General features: G+C 44.2%; 1 protein-coding gene across 5 annotated transcripts in view; it reads right to left on the bottom strand.

The window, feature by feature from the left end:
• Positions 1-292: 292 nt before the first annotated feature.
• WDR26 (WD repeat domain 26) overlaps positions 293-19665 on the bottom strand; it is a 44734-nt gene continuing 25361 nt past the window's right edge. For 2 of the 5 annotated variants that reach the window (XM_082704510.1, XM_082704511.1), the window contains exons 8-14: positions 17007-17147; positions 13832-13951; positions 11959-12104; positions 11584-11662; positions 11187-11316; positions 7160-7345; positions 293-6390 (exon numbers count right to left, since the gene is read on the bottom strand). In XM_082704510.1, coding sequence (XP_082560636.1) covers positions 6107-6390; positions 7160-7345; positions 11187-11316; positions 11584-11662; positions 11959-12104; positions 13832-13951; positions 17007-17147 — 1086 coding nt within the window. In that variant the 3' untranslated portion in view covers positions 293-6106. Of the gene's footprint in view, positions 6453-7159; positions 7346-11186; positions 11317-11583; positions 11663-11958; positions 12105-13831; positions 13952-17006; positions 17148-19665 lie in introns of all 5 variants that reach the window. The other 3 variants (XM_082704513.1, XM_082704514.1, XM_082704512.1) reach the window with 2 other exon arrangements.

The raw sequence follows: 19665 nt of genomic DNA, 5'->3' as shown, positions 1-19665 counted from the left end.
TGTTCTCTGAATTTCCCTCAAGTAATCCATGATTGCACAATTGCCCTTTATTTTTTTCAAAATTTTTTAGTAATCTCTACACCCAACATGGGGGTCGAACCCACGACCCCAAGGACTGAGTCACACATTCCACCGACTGAGCCAGTCAGGCGCCCTTGACACAACTGCTCTTCGAAAAAGACACTGCAACAGGTGAAGAGATGAAGTGGAGAACACAGGTAGGTATGTGGGTGTCAGATTCAGCCAATCAGCCATTTGAGGTTGGAAGGACACAAGGACGCTCAGCGCAAGGTCTTACTCATTCTGTTTATTGGACTGAAGGAAATACAAACAATTGGGTAAGTGCGACGCATGGACATGGAAAAGGTGTATTTAAAAAAAAAAAAAATCCCAGTAAAGCAAATCAAAGTTAATGGAGTTTCAATTGAACAAAATTTTAAAGACGTTTAATGTACTACACATTTATAAAATAAAAGTTAACAGGGTGTTTTGTAAATAATTAGTAGAACAAGTGAAAATAAATATCAGAGACCTGAAGTTTTTATGCTTTAATGAAATAATAAAGCGAAGAAATTTAAACTACTAAATATAATCTGAAAGGCAGTTAAAAAAAAAAAAAAAAACAAGAAACAAAAATACCAGAACCCCCCAAATTTAAGAACATAATTCTCTGAAACACTGAATCCATCCATAGCAAATAGTTATTACAGACCAAAAGCTCTAAGTGTCAGCTAGTTCCACCACAACGCCATGGAAATCTGGACAGTTTAGGCATCTTGAGATCAGCACGTAAATTCTTTTCTTGATCTCTCCAGCTTGGTTTGTAAGTACAAACATGCGTCTGTGGGTCTGTCCCCTTGCCACACACACACACACACACACACACACACACACACACACACACACACACACGTTTTCAAGGAGCCAATGACAGGTTTTTTTCTATCTGTGCCTAAAAATGTTACAATTCGGTTTTAGCACATTGACTCGGATAATGAAAATGCTTGAGTCAAAGATGGGGACACATCTCAATCTTATAAAAATAGAGCAGTATTAAGCAGACCCTAAACTCGAGAGAGGGTACTTCACACGTGCATGAGACTAGTAAAATTGACAAGAACCCAGAAAGTGGTTTCTAGGGCTTTTGATGACTTAAGTACGCTCTCTCCCCCCACACGGACACATGACACACACACACACACACACACACACACATTTTTATACTATTAGTTTCATTAAATCCAGCCTATCTGGATTAAATAGACAGGGGGTGGGTTTTTATAGTTTTTGTTTCTGCAACTATATAGGGCAGCTACTGTAACAATAGCTTAACAACACTGGAAATTTCAATTCACCCTGTTTTTAGAAAGTGTCTAAGTGTAAATAATGCAGATTCACCTCTTCTTTTAAAGTTAGCCGTTTGTAGGAAATCAGATATAGTTTTGAAAATGCAAGTGGTAATTTGGAGAGTAAGGCCGAGAGAGAGCTGCTGAAGCCTAAATGAGAGGCTAGTGGAAAATTAAACCGGGATGTTGGTACATTGTAGAGCTGGGACACAAAGGAGATTAAGAAAAAGGTCTTCTTTCCTCCCCATTCAAAAGCAGCCACTCTTCTGCTGTCAAAGAAACGGACACACAGAGCGCCCTTTCAAGAGATGTGCAGTCTATTTAGCACTGAGCAGAGGTGATAGGGTCAGTTCATGTGCAGGAAACAAGAGCCTAAAAAAGAAAATTTCAAGATGGGGAGGGGTGGGAAAGAAGGGTTTTCTATTAATGTCGCAGAACGCCGTTCTGGAGGGAGAACACGCCCAAAAACAGAAACCGCTCTCTCTCTGGGGGTGGGTACGGATGAAAACAGACCATAACTGGGACCTTTTTCCCTTCCTTTCAATTAGCCGGTTCCTTTCCTCACCTTGTCTGGATTTAGAGCTCGGGAACCCATCTGTTCTCCCACCCACTAAAATGGGCCCCTCTGTTGGGACACCTGCCAGTTTCCTCTTCTGAGACGACTTACCTGGTTTTATAGGACACGTTGGCCTGGCCTAGGACAGTAGCAGAAACGGAGCCCATTAGGGAAGCTATGTCGGTCCCCTGCCCACACTGGACCCTCACCCCTGGCTCTTCATCACCTCCCTGCCCCAGTCCTGCTCAAGTCCGACGCTGTACTAGTCATAACTGATTGTTTGGAGGAAAAAGACATTTAATTTCATACTTGCTCCAGCCCTCAATCAATGAACGACAACAAAAACATTTTTAAGCACATGGAAATGAGCCTACTAACCTGATTTTTGGAGCCCAAATTCTCCACTGTTTTGATCTATGTGCAAAAAGTATTGGTACTTTTCAGTTTATACATTTGTTAGCCTCCTGTGCTGGCCGGCCCGCGTGCTTGCTCTCCAGCCTACAGCACTGTCAGGCAATCCTAGGTCTCTGCCCCGTGACCTCACTTAGCATGGTCCCCACACAGCCCTGGGGGGCCCACTGCCTCGGCCAGCCCGGGACGTGCTCTTCCCTGGCCACTCTGAGGGTCCCTGCACCCTCGTCACCCCACGGCAAGGAATTACACTCTCTGCAGTGTGCCTCACCTCTATGCCACTGTTTTGTGGTTTTGTTTTTTACAGTGTTTTTAACAGAAAAACTCTGACGTGGGGCTGGCTGGGGGAAGCCCAGGCCAGAATGGAGGCCAGGCTGGCCCTGAGTAGGCAGCAGTCTCGGGGAGCGTCCGTGGGGCCCCAGGCATGCTGCACTGGCTCTGCCCACCGCTGGTGCCCACCTTGCTATAGCGACTGGGCTGCAGGGATGGCTTCGGGTTTTGGGGACTCACCGAAAACACGAGTGGGTTTAACTGCACTGAGGTAAAGAGAAGTTGCCACTTACTTATATACAGTTACCAATGAAGACTTTTATTCAAGCTCAAAGTAAAAAGTAATTTGAGTTAAGAAAAGTGAAGTACCAGATAAACTGTAACATATAGTTATTTGTAACTCAGAAGTATCAAAACAGGAATTCTTGATTCTCTAAGTGGTGGTCTCTGCAAAATGGAGCTTAAAGAAATCTTTTACATACCAATTTGATAAAATAATCTGCCGACCACGGTCTGTCACTTTCTCTTACTATGAGCTTTTGGGAGAATCCGTGCTATTTAAGGCCAATTGTGTTTGTCTTTCTTCTCCCCTCCTTGACTTGCCCGTCTGTCCCTGGGGCTGGCCCTGCCCCGTGCCCATAGGAGGGTTCCTGACACCCAAGCCTTTCCTCGTGCTGGACAGACTGCAGGCGTGGCTGGACCCCAAAAGGGACTTAGTATAAGCCCTTTCCTTCACCAGAATCTGATCTCGGGGGTACTCCCACTCCTCCTCCCAGCGTTAAAAGCTGTGGTCCCCCCCTTCCCCGAGCCTCTGCAGAGAAGGGGAGGGAGTCTGGAAGGAGACCAAGTCAGCTGCATTCTGCTGTTAATGGGGTTTAAAAGCACAATGTGAACATCAGGCTTTTGGCTTATTCTAAATGTGAAATCCTCAAGATTCAAAGTGCTTTTCCTCGAAGGAGACCGTTCTTTAAACTGAAGGGGGAAGGGAGGCAAGGACTACCCACAGCACCAGTTTGAATGAGGCTCGGTATGGCAATATCGGGAAAACGGAGAAGGAGCAATCTGTCAATTTATGTATCTCTACAAGTCAGAACGTCAAGGGCCATTAAGATCAAGGACTGTGAGGCTTTAAACCCAGTTTGGGTCCATCTGGAACCTGCTGAATCCTTCTGACAAACTCAAGGAGACTATGAACTTCCCCAATGGTTACGCCTCATCTCCGCTCTCCCGTGGGATCGCACCAGAACACGTTCCCAAGCCAGGAACAGCTTGGAGCGGGCTTTGCTGCGAACCTAAGCTGACTCCTGATTTCTCCTGTTGGTAAAGATTTAAAATTCTCTTTTTGAATCTTGAATTTCTTCAACATCAGGTACTGATGTTCCATCAGGAATAAAACAAAAGGGGGGACACCTTCACGGCAGGACTCTGGATTTCCTGGGCAAGTCTCACATGGGATTCCAGAAGAGCATCAGTTATACTGCATATCTAAGTCAGAGAGGAAACTTTTTGAAGCTGGTTTAGATTCCAAATGTATACAAATGAAGTCACTTTAATCCTATAAATACTTCTTAATTTATTTTTAAAAAATTGTGCTGTTAACCCTTTTACGGGGCAACAAGCTATGTGAAAAGTACAAAACTTTTTGTCAAATGTAATATTGAGAGTGCTTTTGACATAGTTCACTGGTTTATCATCTGGATCAGTATATACTGCGCAACGGGCAAGGCTAGAATCCATGAACCAAGCTGCAAAGATCTCAAGCTAAATAAGGCGGAAAGATTTTGGAGAAACAAAAGAAGGAAATTCTTTCCTATCCAATGTATACTCTTCAGACTAATGCACTCCTTCTATCAAGCCTTCTAAACTGTTAAATAAAGTTTTCCAAACAAGCATTTAAACTTCATTACACAGAAGAGCAACAAGAATGGTATCCCACCAGACAAAAGGCAGGAGGGAAAAAAATATATATACTGAGTTCAATGGGTAAGCCTGAATGTAGCACAGTTCTTCACAACCGATGGGGGGATAATTCAACATGGTGTCCAACAACGTTCTAACGACGTGCTTCATCTCAACTGGTTACTATGAAGCAAGGTGTAAATGTTTGGCCCCAATCGGGCTTCAGAAATGGTTCTTTTTTCATGACGAGCATGTCTGTCCAGCTATCAATCATGTTTGTTTGCACCAAATCCCAAGCCATTAAAATACGACTAATTTTAAGTTAAACAGAAGTCGTCTGCTCCACATTCGCCATCAACTATCCATGCTACTGCATTCCTCTGAATGAAGACGGGATGAAATGTGTTTCGGGGGGGGGAGGGGAGAAGAGGGGAGGGGAAGAAAAAAGTCATCAGTTAGAAAGTTTTAATATCAGCATCATGATATTACAAAACGTACTACCACTGAGAACAATCACACCACAGCCAAGTTCTTGGTTATTTCCATCATCATCTTTAGAACAATGTGTCTGTGTCGTGTCTTAGCCTGTATATTATAGTCTAAATTCATTACTTTGATTACTGGAGAACCCAAGTGAATAATCAAATTAGAATCTCATACTTTAAAAATGAACTTTCAAGTAGTTCTGTGGAACAGGAAATCTTTATGAATAGATGACAAAATAAGAGAGGGGGGACGACCTGGCAGTCCAAGGTAGGAGGGCATCTGGGACCGTGTGTTTCATTCACTCAGCCCAAATTCTGTGCTATCTTCCAACTGTCTGTTTTTGGGAATGGGTCAACAAGCCTCCTGGATACAGTTTAGCAGCTGTACCAGGCACAGTCCCGGGCTGGCCAACCATCTCATCACTTGTCGGCAGTCACACACAAATGCCAGCACCCAGCTCTCAGCACCCCACTGGGCTACTTTCAGTCTCCACGGACCTGCCCACTCATTTCACAGAAATGGGGCTGCACTAAGTGGTCTTCTGTGTCCAGTGTCTTTCACTTGGCGTATTGATCTGAAGATCCGTGTTGCAGCGTTGGCCTGCTTAGTCCTAACCTACTTGACACATTCCTTAAAACAACATCGTATGGAACTCTACTGTTAGAATGAAAGGTCAGCAAGTTCGTTTTAGAAATGGGAGTCAAATATTTTTGCTTAAATGACTTATAGTATGCTAGGGTGTCATGATTCTTGAATGTCATTTTCTTCAGCCTCATCTATGTTTTCCAAAATTTCTATTCCAAACAGGTATTACTTTAATTAGTTAAAAAAAAAAAATCAAATAGGGGAAAGAACCCAGAAGATACCTACATAAAAGGCATATAGCCAAATACCTAAGTTTTACAGAAACTGTCCTCCTGTTTCAGGTATCTGTGAATGTATTCCTGGGGCTGCACCTGTGCTGCCAGAACACAAGGCAGGGCCGTGGTGGTGGAGCGGACCCCATGAGGCCTAGCTCTGGCTCCCCTGATGCCTCGGTGTCCACAGCCACTTGCTCCACCCAATGGCGGGGGAGCACAGGCATCGTCTCTGAGCTGGGTCTGAGGTGTACCTGCTTACCAGGAAATTCTTTATCTACCTAATGTTTCTCTGTGTCTCCAAATCGAACATGGCTCCTTGAAGAACAAACTTCCAAATGACTGATAAAACGAGAGAAGCAACTAGAATCATAGTTATGGATCTGTAAAACACCAGTTGTCCAGAGGGTCTTGGTTCCAGCGATGGTCCCAGAGGCACATGGGCTGGTTCCATGGGGACGTGCAGACGTGCTCTGCACACGTATGCAGCGGGTCTCAGTCTCACCCGCATCCTCTTCCGGCCTGGCACGCTCACCAGACCGTGGGTGCTCCTTCTCGCTGACATCTAGGTGGGACACGCGGGGAACAAAAGCCTCTTCATCTGTTTTCTGGGTGACTCGCTTCCTTCTAAGGAAACCAAACATTTCGTTTGCTCTGTTTGAAAGAAGAGCAGCACATCCTTCCCGTATGAGCTCTCATGGAGTCTTCTCTCCAGCGCTGCTGTCTAGCTCAACTGAGCCATGTCCTCAAGGGAAAACCCTTCCACCCAGTCTGTGCCTCTGTCTTCTCCCCCACGGCAACAGGGGAGGACCCTGCTGTCACAGGGCTGTGAGGACGGTGTTCCAGCTGGCTGGACACGCTGCCTGGCCCTGAGGCGCAGGGCAGATAGCAGTGTCCTTCTCTCTCCTGGTCATGCCCGGTGCACAGGGAACCACACGGTGTTACAGGGACTTATTCGTAAGAGCAAATCGTTCTGAAGTTGTTCAAATTTTGGAATATTAGCTAGTTCTTAAGGGTGTGAAAGTAGAAAATGCTTCCTGCATCACGAAGCAAGACTTTCAAGATTTGTCGAACTGAAAAAACTAAACAGCTACACAGCTATAAATGCAGTAGCGTGCTCCCCAGTGTCACACATGTGCACACATGCGTGTACCACAGACACACAACCACACACACACACACACCTGTATCTCAGGTTACTGAAACTCCTTCTGAGGAGAGAAAGTACACAGTCTCTAAAAGAGGGAGGAAATGAACTCTATCCCACACTTCCAAGTACTGCTGGGCCAGGTGTCACCAGGAGGAAACACAGGGATGGTGTGCGGTGGTGTTACCTTCGATATTCTGGTGGTCTATAAAAGGTGCTGGTCCCCATATTCTAACAGTGCCATCGTCTGAGGCGCTGGCCATCATGGATGGGATCTGTGGGTTCCAGCTCACACAGTTCACTGTGCGTGTGTGCCCTGTCAGCTCCGCGATTGGCAGTTCGCTACGTTTGTGCCAGATGTAAACCTTGTGATCTGAACAAACAGGAATTCAGAGAAAAGTCAGGGAATTGACTTCAGCAAAACCAACTGATCTGAAATTTATCATCATGACACACACAACATAGGACTCAATTATTAGAACTTAATATGACGTGAATAGTTGAATAAATCACCTTATGATCACCTTTTTGACCCAACAAACTTTTCCCCTGCTAAAGGTGACTGATTCTCTCAAGTCATCATAAACTCTGCCATGTTCCTTAGTACCTGAGAGGTACTAAGTAAAGATCTCCCGGTGGAAACAGACATAGGACAGAGCCAATAAACGCTCCGGTGATGGGTGGCGCCTGAGCTGCACTGCGCCAAGCCAACGGCAGCAGGAATGTGGGCACAGCCAACTCTCTGCGGCCGGGTGCTTGTGTTTGGCTCCGCTGCCGTGAGGTGGGTGCCACACTCCTGCCCTTTCTGGGGAGGGGGCCCGAACTGCTGCGGCCGCCTATCCAGGCTGAGTGGCCCGTAACTGGTGAGTCTTCACCTGTTCAGGAGGACCGGACTCACCCGACTATGTAGTGAGGGTCCAACATGTTTGTGTATGAAGAGCTCTGAAAAGAGCCTGGCACAGAGTATACCCCAGGTGTCATCGCAGGTGACGGGGGCACACAGAGGACAGATCCCGCGGGAGGCACGGGAGTGTTCCGAGTGGAGATGTGGGAGCCCCCGGGGACAAGCTTCCCACTGGGCAAACTTCAGCGTGCTGCGGGGTAGCTCATTTGTGGTAACAGAGTATGTCCTGGTTTCACAGTGTCTAACTTGAAGATGAAAGGCTGGGACTCCCTCTGAGCATTCTATGTGTGTGTGGGAAGCAGGAGCCAAGACACTCACTGGAGAACTGAATTATACTTTCCTAGAAGGTATATGTTGTTCAATCATTTTCCCTTGCATAAAATCAAGTAAGCAAAAAAAGTGAAAAAGGGGATGCCTGGGTGGCTCAGTCTATGAAGTGTCTGCCCTCAGCTCAGGTTATGATCCCGGGGTTCTGGGATCGAGCCCTGGTTTGGGCTCCCTGCTCGGTGGGAAACCTGTTTCTCCCTCTCCCACTCCCTCTGCTTGTATTCCCTCTCTCTGTCTCTGTCAAATAAATAAAATCTTAAATAAACAACAACAAAAAAACCCCAGACAGAAAAAACAGTAGATTAGTTACGCTTCCCCTTGAATCGAGGAAGTTCTCAAAGAAAATCACATTGAAAAGTGTGAGTGAGTGGGGACCTGCTCACCGCCAGGGGGAAATGCCTTGTGTGCACACACCCAAGGACGGTGTCTGCAAGAAAGGCAGCAAGCCCAAGGACTGAAGGGGTCAGAGTCAGAGTGACAGGCTTGCTGACTGAGCTTGGCTGACTGCTGTAGTCCATGGAACCCACGGCTTGTGCTACAGTAAAAAAATAAAGCAGGGTTTTCTACACATTGCCTGCCCACTGGAAAAGCTTGCATAATAGCATAACCTTCTTGGGAAAACATTTTCTAATTGCTCTATTTTACACTGACATTCATGTACTTGGTGATTTGGAAGGTTCTTAGAACACATTTGTTGCAAATAAATGACAAATGGATTAAAGTGACCATCTTGGGACATGATGCATTCACCATGTCCAGCTGGTGTTGAAAATGTTCCTCAGGACCATTCTAAGGCACCTGAGTTGTCAGAACGCTCATCTCTTCACCTCACAGTTCATTTTTAGCCCTAAACAGAACATAATGTGGTCTGATTAATGATGATTCATCATTAGTTCAAAGTCAGTTTGGGCTTTAAAACAAAAGGACTGACATCACTAGGCATAATGGTAGCCACATGTATTCTGAAGCACTTCTCGGGTTGATGTAATGTTTAGAAAGGCTGTGGGGCATAGCCAAGAGGGGAAGCCCCCCAGAAACAGAGCTGAATGGAGCTCAGGAAAAAGACCTGGTGGGGGTGGGGAGGGCGCCTAATGAGCAGGTAGAAGGCTTCGGGTGTTTGGACCGTGCCAAAAGAGGAGCCAGAGCAGAATCTGCAAGAAAATAACTGAAAAGATGTGAACTTTTCCAAAGTGTCACCTACAAACCAACTCTCCTCTCTCCTCAATCTTACCTGATTTTTTTTCTTTTAGAGAGAGTGTGAGTGGAGGGGAGACGCAGAGGGAGAGGGAGAGAGAGAGAGAAACCCAAGCAGACACCCCACTGCGCATGGAGCCTGACGCAGGGCTCAATCCCATGACCATGAGATCATGGCCAGAGCTGAAATCAAGTCAGATGCTCAAATGGCAGAGCCACCCTGGTACCCTGACAGATTTTTTTTAAGAGAAAGAAATAACAGATAAATTCCTATGCTTCACAGGACTCCCTAAAAGTCTTTGTCCTAATTCCCAAATATACCTTATACATAAAGGGAAAACTCATGTGTTAACGCTTATCCATCGAGATCAGTTTTTTGTCAAGATAGGCGTGGTCAATACTTTGGATGATAAATGGAACACTGACAAAGAATCCAGTTTCCTGGTCTATGTTGTAAGACTAGATTCAGCATTTTTTTAATTTTTAAAGTTTATTTATTTATTTGACAGAGAGCGAGAGACAGCGAGAGAGGAAACACAAGCCAGGGGGACTAGGAGAGGGAGAAGCAGACTCCCTGCTGAGCAGGAAGCCCAGTTCGGAGCTCCATCCCAGGACACCAGGATCATGGCCTGAGCCGAAGGCAGACGCTTAATGACTGAGCCACCCAGGCGCCCCTAAACTCGGTATTTTTAAAAGTGACTGAATTAACGTGCTACTGTAGTGCTCAGAGCAGCACAGAGTGCACTGAAGAAAAATGTGCTAAATGAGATTTTGCCATTATTTATGCTTCTAGCGCCTTGAAAGCACACTCTTTTAATACTTTTAATACTCAGCTTTTAATACTCTTAATAGCTTTTATTTATTTATGTTTTAAAAGATTTTATTTATTTGACAGACAGAGATCACAAGTAGGCAAAGAGAGAGGAAGGGAAGCAGGCTCCCCGTTGAGCAGGGAGCCTGGTGTGGGGCTCGATCCCAGCACTCTGAGATCATGACCTGAGCCGAAGACAGAGGCTTAACCCACTGAGCCACCCAGGCACCTCACTTTTAATAGCTTTTAATACTCAGCTATCTGTGTTGCCTATTTGAAACAATTCCTTTTTTCTTTTTTAAGATTTTTTTATTTATTTGACAGAAAGAGAGAGAGAGCAAAGTAGGCAGAGCATCAGACAGAGGCAGAGGGAGAAGGAGTCTCCCCACTGAGCAGGGAGCCTAACCTGGGATTTGATCCCAGGACCCCGGGATCATGACCTGAGCCCACTGCAGATGCTAATCCACCTGAGCCACCCAGGGGTCCCTCGATTTTAAGCAATTTCTATTTTAGATTAGACTGATGACTTTGGGAACAGGCCTGCCTGGAATACTGATGTTAGCAGGCTGGAGAGTACATGTATTTAGAAAGTAGCAGAGACAATTCTAGAATTTCAGCTTTTCTGAGACTATGAAGAATCATGAAACTAAATTACTCTCTTCGGCCATTAAAGAAACACTGCAGATCCTAACTAAAGTCGAATTTGTCTACAATCAGGTAACACATCATAATTGACTTCATAGATCCTACAAGCCTCTGCACACCACCACAAAGGAGTACTGATTTAACTAAATCTTGGTTTGATACAGAGGACTCAGGCATTCCAAAACGGGGAAATGAACAGTGTACTTGAGAAATAAAACTCAAATTTTTAATCTGCATTTGCTCGAGACATGGCTACCCTCATGCACTGAGACGAGGACAGAGCCCCCATGCCGTCCAGATACACGAACTGATAGTGGCGTGCACACAACTCACCTTCACTGCCACTAGCGATGAAGTCTTCGTTATGGCCTCCGAAACATGAATGGATCGTATAAAACCCTTGCGTGACACCTTGATACTTTCTTACTAAAACTCTGTCTTGCAAGTCCCATAAATGAACTCCCTGTAGGCAAAAGAAAATAGATACACTTATTCTTCCTCAACTCAAAAAAGTTTTACACTGTGAATATCCCTTTGCCTGATGGAATATTTTCAATTCCATTACACAAAATGATAACGTTCTGACACATTTAAGATTGACTTTGCAAAGTTAAGAATCAAATCCATAGGTCAAGTTTAAGAATCTGTAAAAATATTTATTTATATAATCATGTATCAAAAATCATGTATTTTGAACTAAGCTAAATCTTTATAATTATAATAAACTTACCTGAGTTGCTACATTTAACAAAGCTAATCGGCCATTCTTGGAAATAGTAAAAGACATAATGGGATGATCTTCTTGTACTCTGTAACCAGAAAACAATCTGTCAAAAGCAACATACTAAGAATCAAGAACATTCAAATGACCAAAATATAAAATGTTCTAGCTTAAACACTGCAATTTTGTCTATAATCAGTATGACAAACTGTATTTCAATCAAGAAAAAAATTCTGAGTTAATGGTTACAAAGCACCACCCGACCACCAATCCATTTTAGGGTCAAGTTCAAACCAAAACATAAAAACTCTTCTCAAACAGCGAGTTCCACCACACATTTTAATACAAATCAAATAGTTATTTAACGGATAAAAAAACAGTTACATGTTCCTATCTGTAAGGTCCTCAAAGTTGTACCCCCGGATCCGCTGGTGTGTGTCTGATGCCAGAACAGTCTTGCCGTCGCTCAAGCACCAAAGGCATTGCACTCTCACCCCTTCCCAGGAATCAAGGAGGTTCCCGTCTAAATCCTGAGGAGAAATTCACTATTAACCCCATTATGAAACAGTTCTCGGAAAGCAAAGAACCAAACGAATCTCAGCAGCATCTTTTAGTAATAAGTCTGTTTTTCCTGTTCCACTTAATTGTTCCATAAAGTGGTTTTCATCATGAAAATGTGACTATAGGTCCAATTTCATTACAACAATACCTCAGGGGAAGGGGGACAGAATCTCTGGGAAATCCATCTTCCCTTCAATAACCTGCCAGGCACAAATAAATACAATACATACAGGGAAAGAAGAATCCCAAGTTCCAAGTGAAGGTCTCACTTCTACTGGGAAAGAATTCAAATGTTCCTTTAAAATGCACTATACTTGGATCTGTCCTCTAGTATTCAGAAGTTGGAATATGGAAAAGATTTCTATAAACATTAATTACAGCTTTACAGAACTCAGAAGCTGTTAGGACATTTTAAAAACATTACCAAATTTGCAATGTGTTCTACAGATCAAAGCTCTAAGGGGCATCCCATTTCTGTTCCACAGATGGGGGAGCTGCCGAGTCCTGGGTCCTGATGGTGTCAACACCATAGGGGACAGTGGGGTCAGCAGAGATACACAGGGTCAGCCTGCAGCCAAGGATTCAAGAGTAAATGGCTTCGCTGCCGGAAAGTACAGCATGGGGACCAGCGGGACTGCGAATCTCAAAGTTGCTAAGAGAATAAATCTTAAAAGTCCTCATCACAACTGTGTATGGGAACAACTAATTTCTGTGGTGTTCATTTTCAATGCATATGAATATCAAATCATTATGTTCTATACCTGAAGCTAACATAATGCTACATGTCTATTATACCTATGTTGAAGGAAAAAGAAATTAAAAAATCCAAGTTGTATATTAGCCCATGGATAGAAACTCCAGAAATAACTTTTTAAACTACTGGGAAAATCACAATAGACCAATAAAGTGTATTGAGACAAATGGGGGAAGAAAAGAACTCAAGGCTCATAACCAGGCTTTGGGGACAGGACACGATGTTCCATGAGTCCCACGGCCGGCTTATTAAGACACCAGTGGTTTGCAGTGGCTACATGGAGGCCTCTATGATATGTGATCTTTAGCTACACTGAATGATTTACGGAATTCATGATCTTGTTTAATCTTTGTTTAATCCTAAGACCACACGTGGAAGTGCTCACTGGCAGTGGGCCGGGCTGTGATGCGAGACACGGACATCAGACGGATGGCCATGGCAGTCTGCCTTGTCACAAGATTGGTCACTGAGTCCCTACTTTCATCACCCCATGAGCCCGAGATTAATGGGGCAGACAGTAATCAGAAGTTACTTCAAATAAAGACTGGAAGGTTCTCTGGTCGTGCCCATCACCACTTTTAGTCCTCACATATTTAAGACAGTCAATTCATGAAATTCAGCAGAGTTTGGATACAAAACCTAGAGCCTCAAAAGAAGTGCTAAATATTTTCAATCCTGTAACATTAGAAACTTATTTATGAAGACAAAATATTTAGTAAAATAATTTTTTAACAGTTTACCAAACTTGAAGTCTAGACTTTGTATAAGCATTTAAAAATGGTTACAAAAAGAAAAAACTGCAGAAAGTTCTACTGGACAGTGCTTATTAGAAAGATAGCTAAGTAGGTCTTCACACAATCTATTTCCTAAAAGATAGCGAGTCAAGTGCATTTTTTATTTCAACAAATGGAGCAGGCCGTGGACAGGGCAAGAGGTACTCACACACTGGTAGAACTGGCCGCGCTGACCTCCAGTTACGAAGCGTTTCCCATCTGGATTCCAAGCCACGCTTGTCAAACTGTCCTCATGAGACTGGCTCATTTTTGTCCTTAGCTCTCCCGTCTACAAAGAAAATAAAACTGTGGCTAAGACCTTCAAGATAGGCTGCTGCTTCTTCTTCCTCTTTTTTTTTTTTAAAGATTTTATTTATTTTTTTTTTGTCAGAGAGAGAGCACAAGTAGGCAGAGAGGCAGAGGCAGAGGCAGAGGCAGAGAGAGAAGCAGGCTCCCTGCTGAGCAAGGAGCCCAATGTAGGACTCAATCCCAGGACCCTGGGATCATGACCTGAGCTGAAGACAGCCTCCTAACCCACTGAGCCACCCAGGTGTCCCTCAAGATAGGCTTCTAAAGTGAATGTATAAAGAAAAAAAAATAGTAACTGGGATATCAGGTTCGTTTGGTGTTTCTAACAAGAGAAACAAACTATTTTAACTGGACTTACAAAAAAACCAACCAGTGCTCAGAGGAGGAAGAAACGGGAGCTCAACAATGCTCCACATAGGCGACTCCAACAATAGACCTTCTGACAGAACCTCTAATAAAACTCTCATTCTCAATTACATTTATAAATCAAATCATATTTTCTTGTCAGCAGCTCAGTGCTACACTCTCTACTCCCTCCGAGATCCCCCTACTTGTCCATGTCCCAGACTGCCAGTAGCAGTTCCTCAAGAACATGATGAATGGACAGAAAAACTAGGTCCTTGAACTAAGGCAAGGGGGCAGCAGTTCTCAATTATGTGAAATTTCGATTCTGAGATGCTAGAAAGGTAGTAGGGAAGATGGGAAGAGAGAAATGAAAATTATTTTTCTGATATCTAATTTCATCTCAACTAAAAAAGTATAGAAAAGAGGCTTTTGTACAGTTTAGCATAGCTGTTTTAAAGGATTCCCAAGTAAGAAAGACTATTTACTGGTTACAACCCGAAGATGCCCATCTGTTATTTTTTCTAAGTTACTGAACTTAGAAGGTAGACACATACCATTTAATCTAGTCTTGATTCCATTTTGTTCATGGATTAGAAACAGGCTCTGAGAGATAATAGCTGCCCTTGGCATAATAAAAAATACCTAGGCATAATTTTCCTGTGAGAAATGGGTAATCAAAAGTAAAAAAAAAAAAAAAAAAAAAAAAAAAAAAGTGAAAACAAAGTGTATGATCAGGGAACAGGGGCAAGTACTAAAGCAAAGAGGGCATGAAAACAGAAAGCCAGCCAGAGGTCTCCCTTTACACTGGAAAAAAAAATCAGCAATTTAAAAATCTTCCCCCATGCTGCTAATAGGTCTCGTCCATTTATCTTTTCTGGACTGCTGGACAGAAACAGTTTTAAGTTCAGAATCCCATGTACACATGCAGAGGCTGAATCTTCTGCATTTTGTGTTCACACATACGTTAACACACTAAGTGCTGAGGACTTAGAACATCCTCTAACTGTCTAGAAACTCAGAACTGACTCACAGGAGGACTAGAGACACCATCAATTTCGAGTCTATTACTGGAGGATCAGGACTCCACACATCTTCTCTTGAGGGGCAAACAAAAAGCTTTAATGGGAAAAAACAACAACAACCCATTTCGTCTTTTAGGTCAGATTCATCCCAGTCTGTTCTACTGAGAGAAAGCAGTCTCCTCCTCTGGGCTTTGCTGCCCCCCGAACCCAATCACAAACACTGATGACACACTGGTTTGATAAAAATGGCCTAAAGGCATTTGGGGAACAACTGGGGATTTTTTTTTTTTTTTAAAGATTTTATTTTTTTATTTATTTGACAGAGAGAAATCACAAGTAGTGGAGAGGCAGGCAGAGAGAGAGAGGGAAGCAGGCTCTCCGCTGAGCAGAGAGCCCGATGCGGGACTTGATCCCAGGACTCTGAGATCATGACCTGAGCCGAAGGCAGCGGCTTAACCCACTGAGCCACCCAGGCGCCCAAACTGGGGATTTTAAACTACGAAACGAAAATTAGATATTAGAGAATGATAGCTAACGTTCTTGAAAAAGCTGTTATTTTTTAGAAGGTACATGCTTCAGTATTTGGTATCAAACATCACATCTATAATTTCCTTCCAAATGTTTTGGACATGGATGTCTGTGTGTACACGTCTACATGCATGCATGCGTGTCCACACAAAATATACAGAATGGTCAACACAGAATCCCAGGTGGTGGGCAAGGGTCACCACTGTATTCCACTTTTCTCAATATTCAGTGACCTTCCTACTGAAAAGCTAGGGTAGAAACGTAAGTAGTAAGTAAGCAGTAAGAAGACTGCTATGTAACAGCAGAGCAGGAATTACAGCGGATCACCCTCAGGGACATCTCAGTATTCGCTCTGTCCTCAGCACGCTTGTGTGTAGTTTTAGCTCTACTCTCTCAGTACAAACCAAGTCACATACAAACCAAATCACAGTCCTACCCTATCAGTGCATAAGAGTACCCTCAGACCACAGCATGGACCATGCCCTCACCTCGGGGCAGAAAAATGAAAAGAATAGCATCTAACCAGCCACCTTACAGAAAGAAGTTAAAAAATTTGAATTGGAATTATAAGGTCTTTAAAACACCGTACAAAAATAATGGAACTAAATGCTAATTTTTGTAAAACAACAACAAAGGGATCCTGGATGAAGGTCAAGTTTGGGTTTACAAACAGGAAGAGAGCCCTTAATAAAAGCACTGAAACATCATTACTTTTCCTAAACTAGATCAACATATAAAACAGTTAAGGAGATGACAGTATGACCGCCACCAAAACGAGAGCTCTGGTTCCCTGCAGACGTTTGGACACTTGAAAGGTTAAGTTTCATATACAATCATCAAATTATGAGACCATCGTAAAAACCTGCTTGTAGAAAAAGTACCACAGTAAACAGTAGGAATTCCACAGCACAAAGCACAACATTCCTGAAAATACTCTTTCGTCCTTCTTTTAAATACTCTTATGCTCAGCATGACATTTGGGTTGCTAAGCGTGGACACCTGGGCTCTGTCACGTGGGACCCACTCTGGTCGCTGAGGCTGGGTGGCTGGCTGTGTTCTAGCGAGCATCAAGCTACAAGGAATGCGTGCAGGATGGGCCCACTGAACGGAAAGGCTCAAGAACAGACGGAACGTGCTCACTTGGACATTCCAAAGCCACAGCTCAGAGCAGTCATCTGGGCCACAAGCAACAAGGTAGCTGTCGTCCGGACTCCATGCGATGTAGGAGACGCCGTAAGCATGTCCTTCTAAGGTTTTGAGCAGTTTTAGCAGGTGTGTATCCTAGGAGGGAAGGACACAACTTGGTTAGAGTCCCCAAAGTCCACAGTTTTCTGGCATCGGAACTGGAACAGCAGTAAGCATCTATTTGGACAGTGTAATGGACTCTGAGGAGGTGCTCACAGATTCACCAACGTTCCCTCCCCAAAGGTCCGACAGCTCATGAGCTCATAAAGCCTCACTCACGCGGTGACATCTCATGGGCATCTACTCCACACCAGGCATGGTGTGCCAGATGGAACTCTAACGACGACACAGGCTTTATGCCCGTGAGGCTTCTGAGGAAACCAAAAGCACTAAGAGCGACCACTCATTTATTTCTGAAAACACTTGACTGAGATAAAACTTATGCACCACAGAATGCACCCTTCCAAGTACACAATCTCATGACCTTGAGTATATTCAAAGAGTTCTGCGGCCACCACTGCTATCCAAGCTGAGATCTTTCTCATTGCCCCCACAAAGCTCACACTTGTTAGCAGTTCTTTCCTGTCTCCCATACTCCCTTCTCCACAGACTTGCCCGTTCTGGACATTTCATCCACATGGGATCCCATAATGTGGGGCGTTCTGTAACTGGCTTCTCTCGCTCAGCGGCATGTTCCAGAGTTCATCCATGCTGGAGCGTGCATCCCTCCTTTCCACTGGTCGATAGTCCATTTCATGGATCTACCCTCTTTTGTTCATTCATTCAGCAGCCAATGAGCATCTGGCCTGTCTCCAGCTTCAGCTACTATACACAATGCTGCTAGGACTGCACAGACTCTGGGCACATGTGCCAGAGCGGAGCCACAGGCTCTAGGTGTCGTGTTCTGAGGAACCGCCAACTGTCTCCTGAGTGGCCGCTACTAAGTTGCTCCTCGGAATGAGTGCTGGCCACCAACACTACTTTGGCCAGGTCTCCTAACCCGAAGGCTATGTGTCCCTTCCCTGCCCCATATGATAGGGATGGAGACCAAGACCACCCTGGTGAGAGCTGCTGGCCTCTCAATAGAACGGACACCTCTGCTTGAGGTTAAGGGGCTCAAATTCCCTGTAAGGGGCAAGCTGCTGAAGATTTTTAAGCTGGTGAATACATAACAAGGGTGTCTGGTTTTAGGAGGAGAACATGCATGATGATGTGGCAGATGAATCAGAATGAACAGATCAGGACACGGACACCCCAAAAGGGCCAACACAAGCCACTACGGTCACAAGAAACGAGGTCCCAAACTAACATAGTGTGGACTCCGAGAGGTCAGACCAGAATATACTTGGGATGTAAAATACATACGACAGAACGAGACGAGAAATGTCCAAAGACCACCTACAGGTTTCTGTTGTATGGGGCAAGGATGTGCACAGCAAACAGAACAAGGGGGACTTGGCTGGAGGTGGCTAAAAGTGACTGAGTGTTAGACTTTGGTCAAAGATGGACTAAGACTGGTACCATGCCTGTGGAATTCTGATGGTGAGGACCCAGAAACAGTTAAAAATGGGTCTGGGGGGCACCTGGGTGGCTCAGTCGGTTGGGCATCTGACTTTAGCTCAGGACATGATCTCGGGGTCCTGGGACAGAGCCCTCAGTTGGGCTCTGTACTCAGAGGGGGCGTCCACTTCTCCCTCTGGCCCCCTGCCCGACTCATGCCTCTTTCTTCCTCAAATACACATCTTAAAAAAGGGGGGGAGGAGGGGAAAATGGGTCTGGAACTCCTCTGATAAAACTAGGTTGGGAATTTTTTTGTCAGAAATGTCACTAACAAGTGGATGTGTTTAATATACTGACCCTACCTTTATTATTTATTCTATCACCTAGTCCAGACCACCATGTCTGATAAAAACTAGCCAACACCGTCACTGCTTCTGACCCCTTGCCAGGAGAAGGCAAACAGGGCAGGGGTTTGTGCAAGAGTGTGGTACCACTGGTCAGAGAGGCCGCCAGCACTGAGCAAGCAGGATGCCTGGGCTTTGGGATGGGCTCAGTCACAGTGGTGCTTCGGACACACACAGTCTCTTCTAAACTGATGATAAATGACCTCAGAAGTATTTAAAACACTAATTCAGCACATTAATATAATCCTGTAAAAAACTAAAGCTGAAAATAAATGGGGATATGAATGCTAGATCTTCACAAGTACAGTGTCTCTACACTAACCTATGTCAAGTGGAAATACCATGTTCATGGAATCCACTTAACTGTGCTCAGATTCTGGGTTAGAGAATGGGCAAAATGTTTTTGGGGAGCAAAGGTAAAAAAAAACCTGTTAAAAGAAACCTGTTTTGGGATCACATCACCTCAAATCTTTTTTTCTTCTTTAAGGAGGCGTGGGACCCAACTTGGGGCTCGATCCCATGACCCTGAGATCATGACCTGAGCTGAGGTCAAGAGTCAGATGCTTAACCAACTGAGCCACCAGATGTATCCATTACCTCAAATCTTAATGTCCTTCTCCATGTGTTGCTTTTCATCCATTAAAACACATACACAAAACACACATACTCAAAAAGATCACCAATTTTCTTATAAGTTTTTCCAAAGAGTA

The sequence above is a fragment of the Mustela nivalis genome (assembly GCF_964662115.1).
Source record: "Mustela nivalis genome assembly, chromosome: 16".
In the NCBI taxonomy this organism is placed as follows: Eukaryota; Metazoa; Chordata; class Mammalia; order Carnivora; family Mustelidae; genus Mustela; species Mustela nivalis.
Note: the sequence above shows the minus strand (reverse complement) of the source record. Positions and strands in the feature narration are given on the sequence as shown.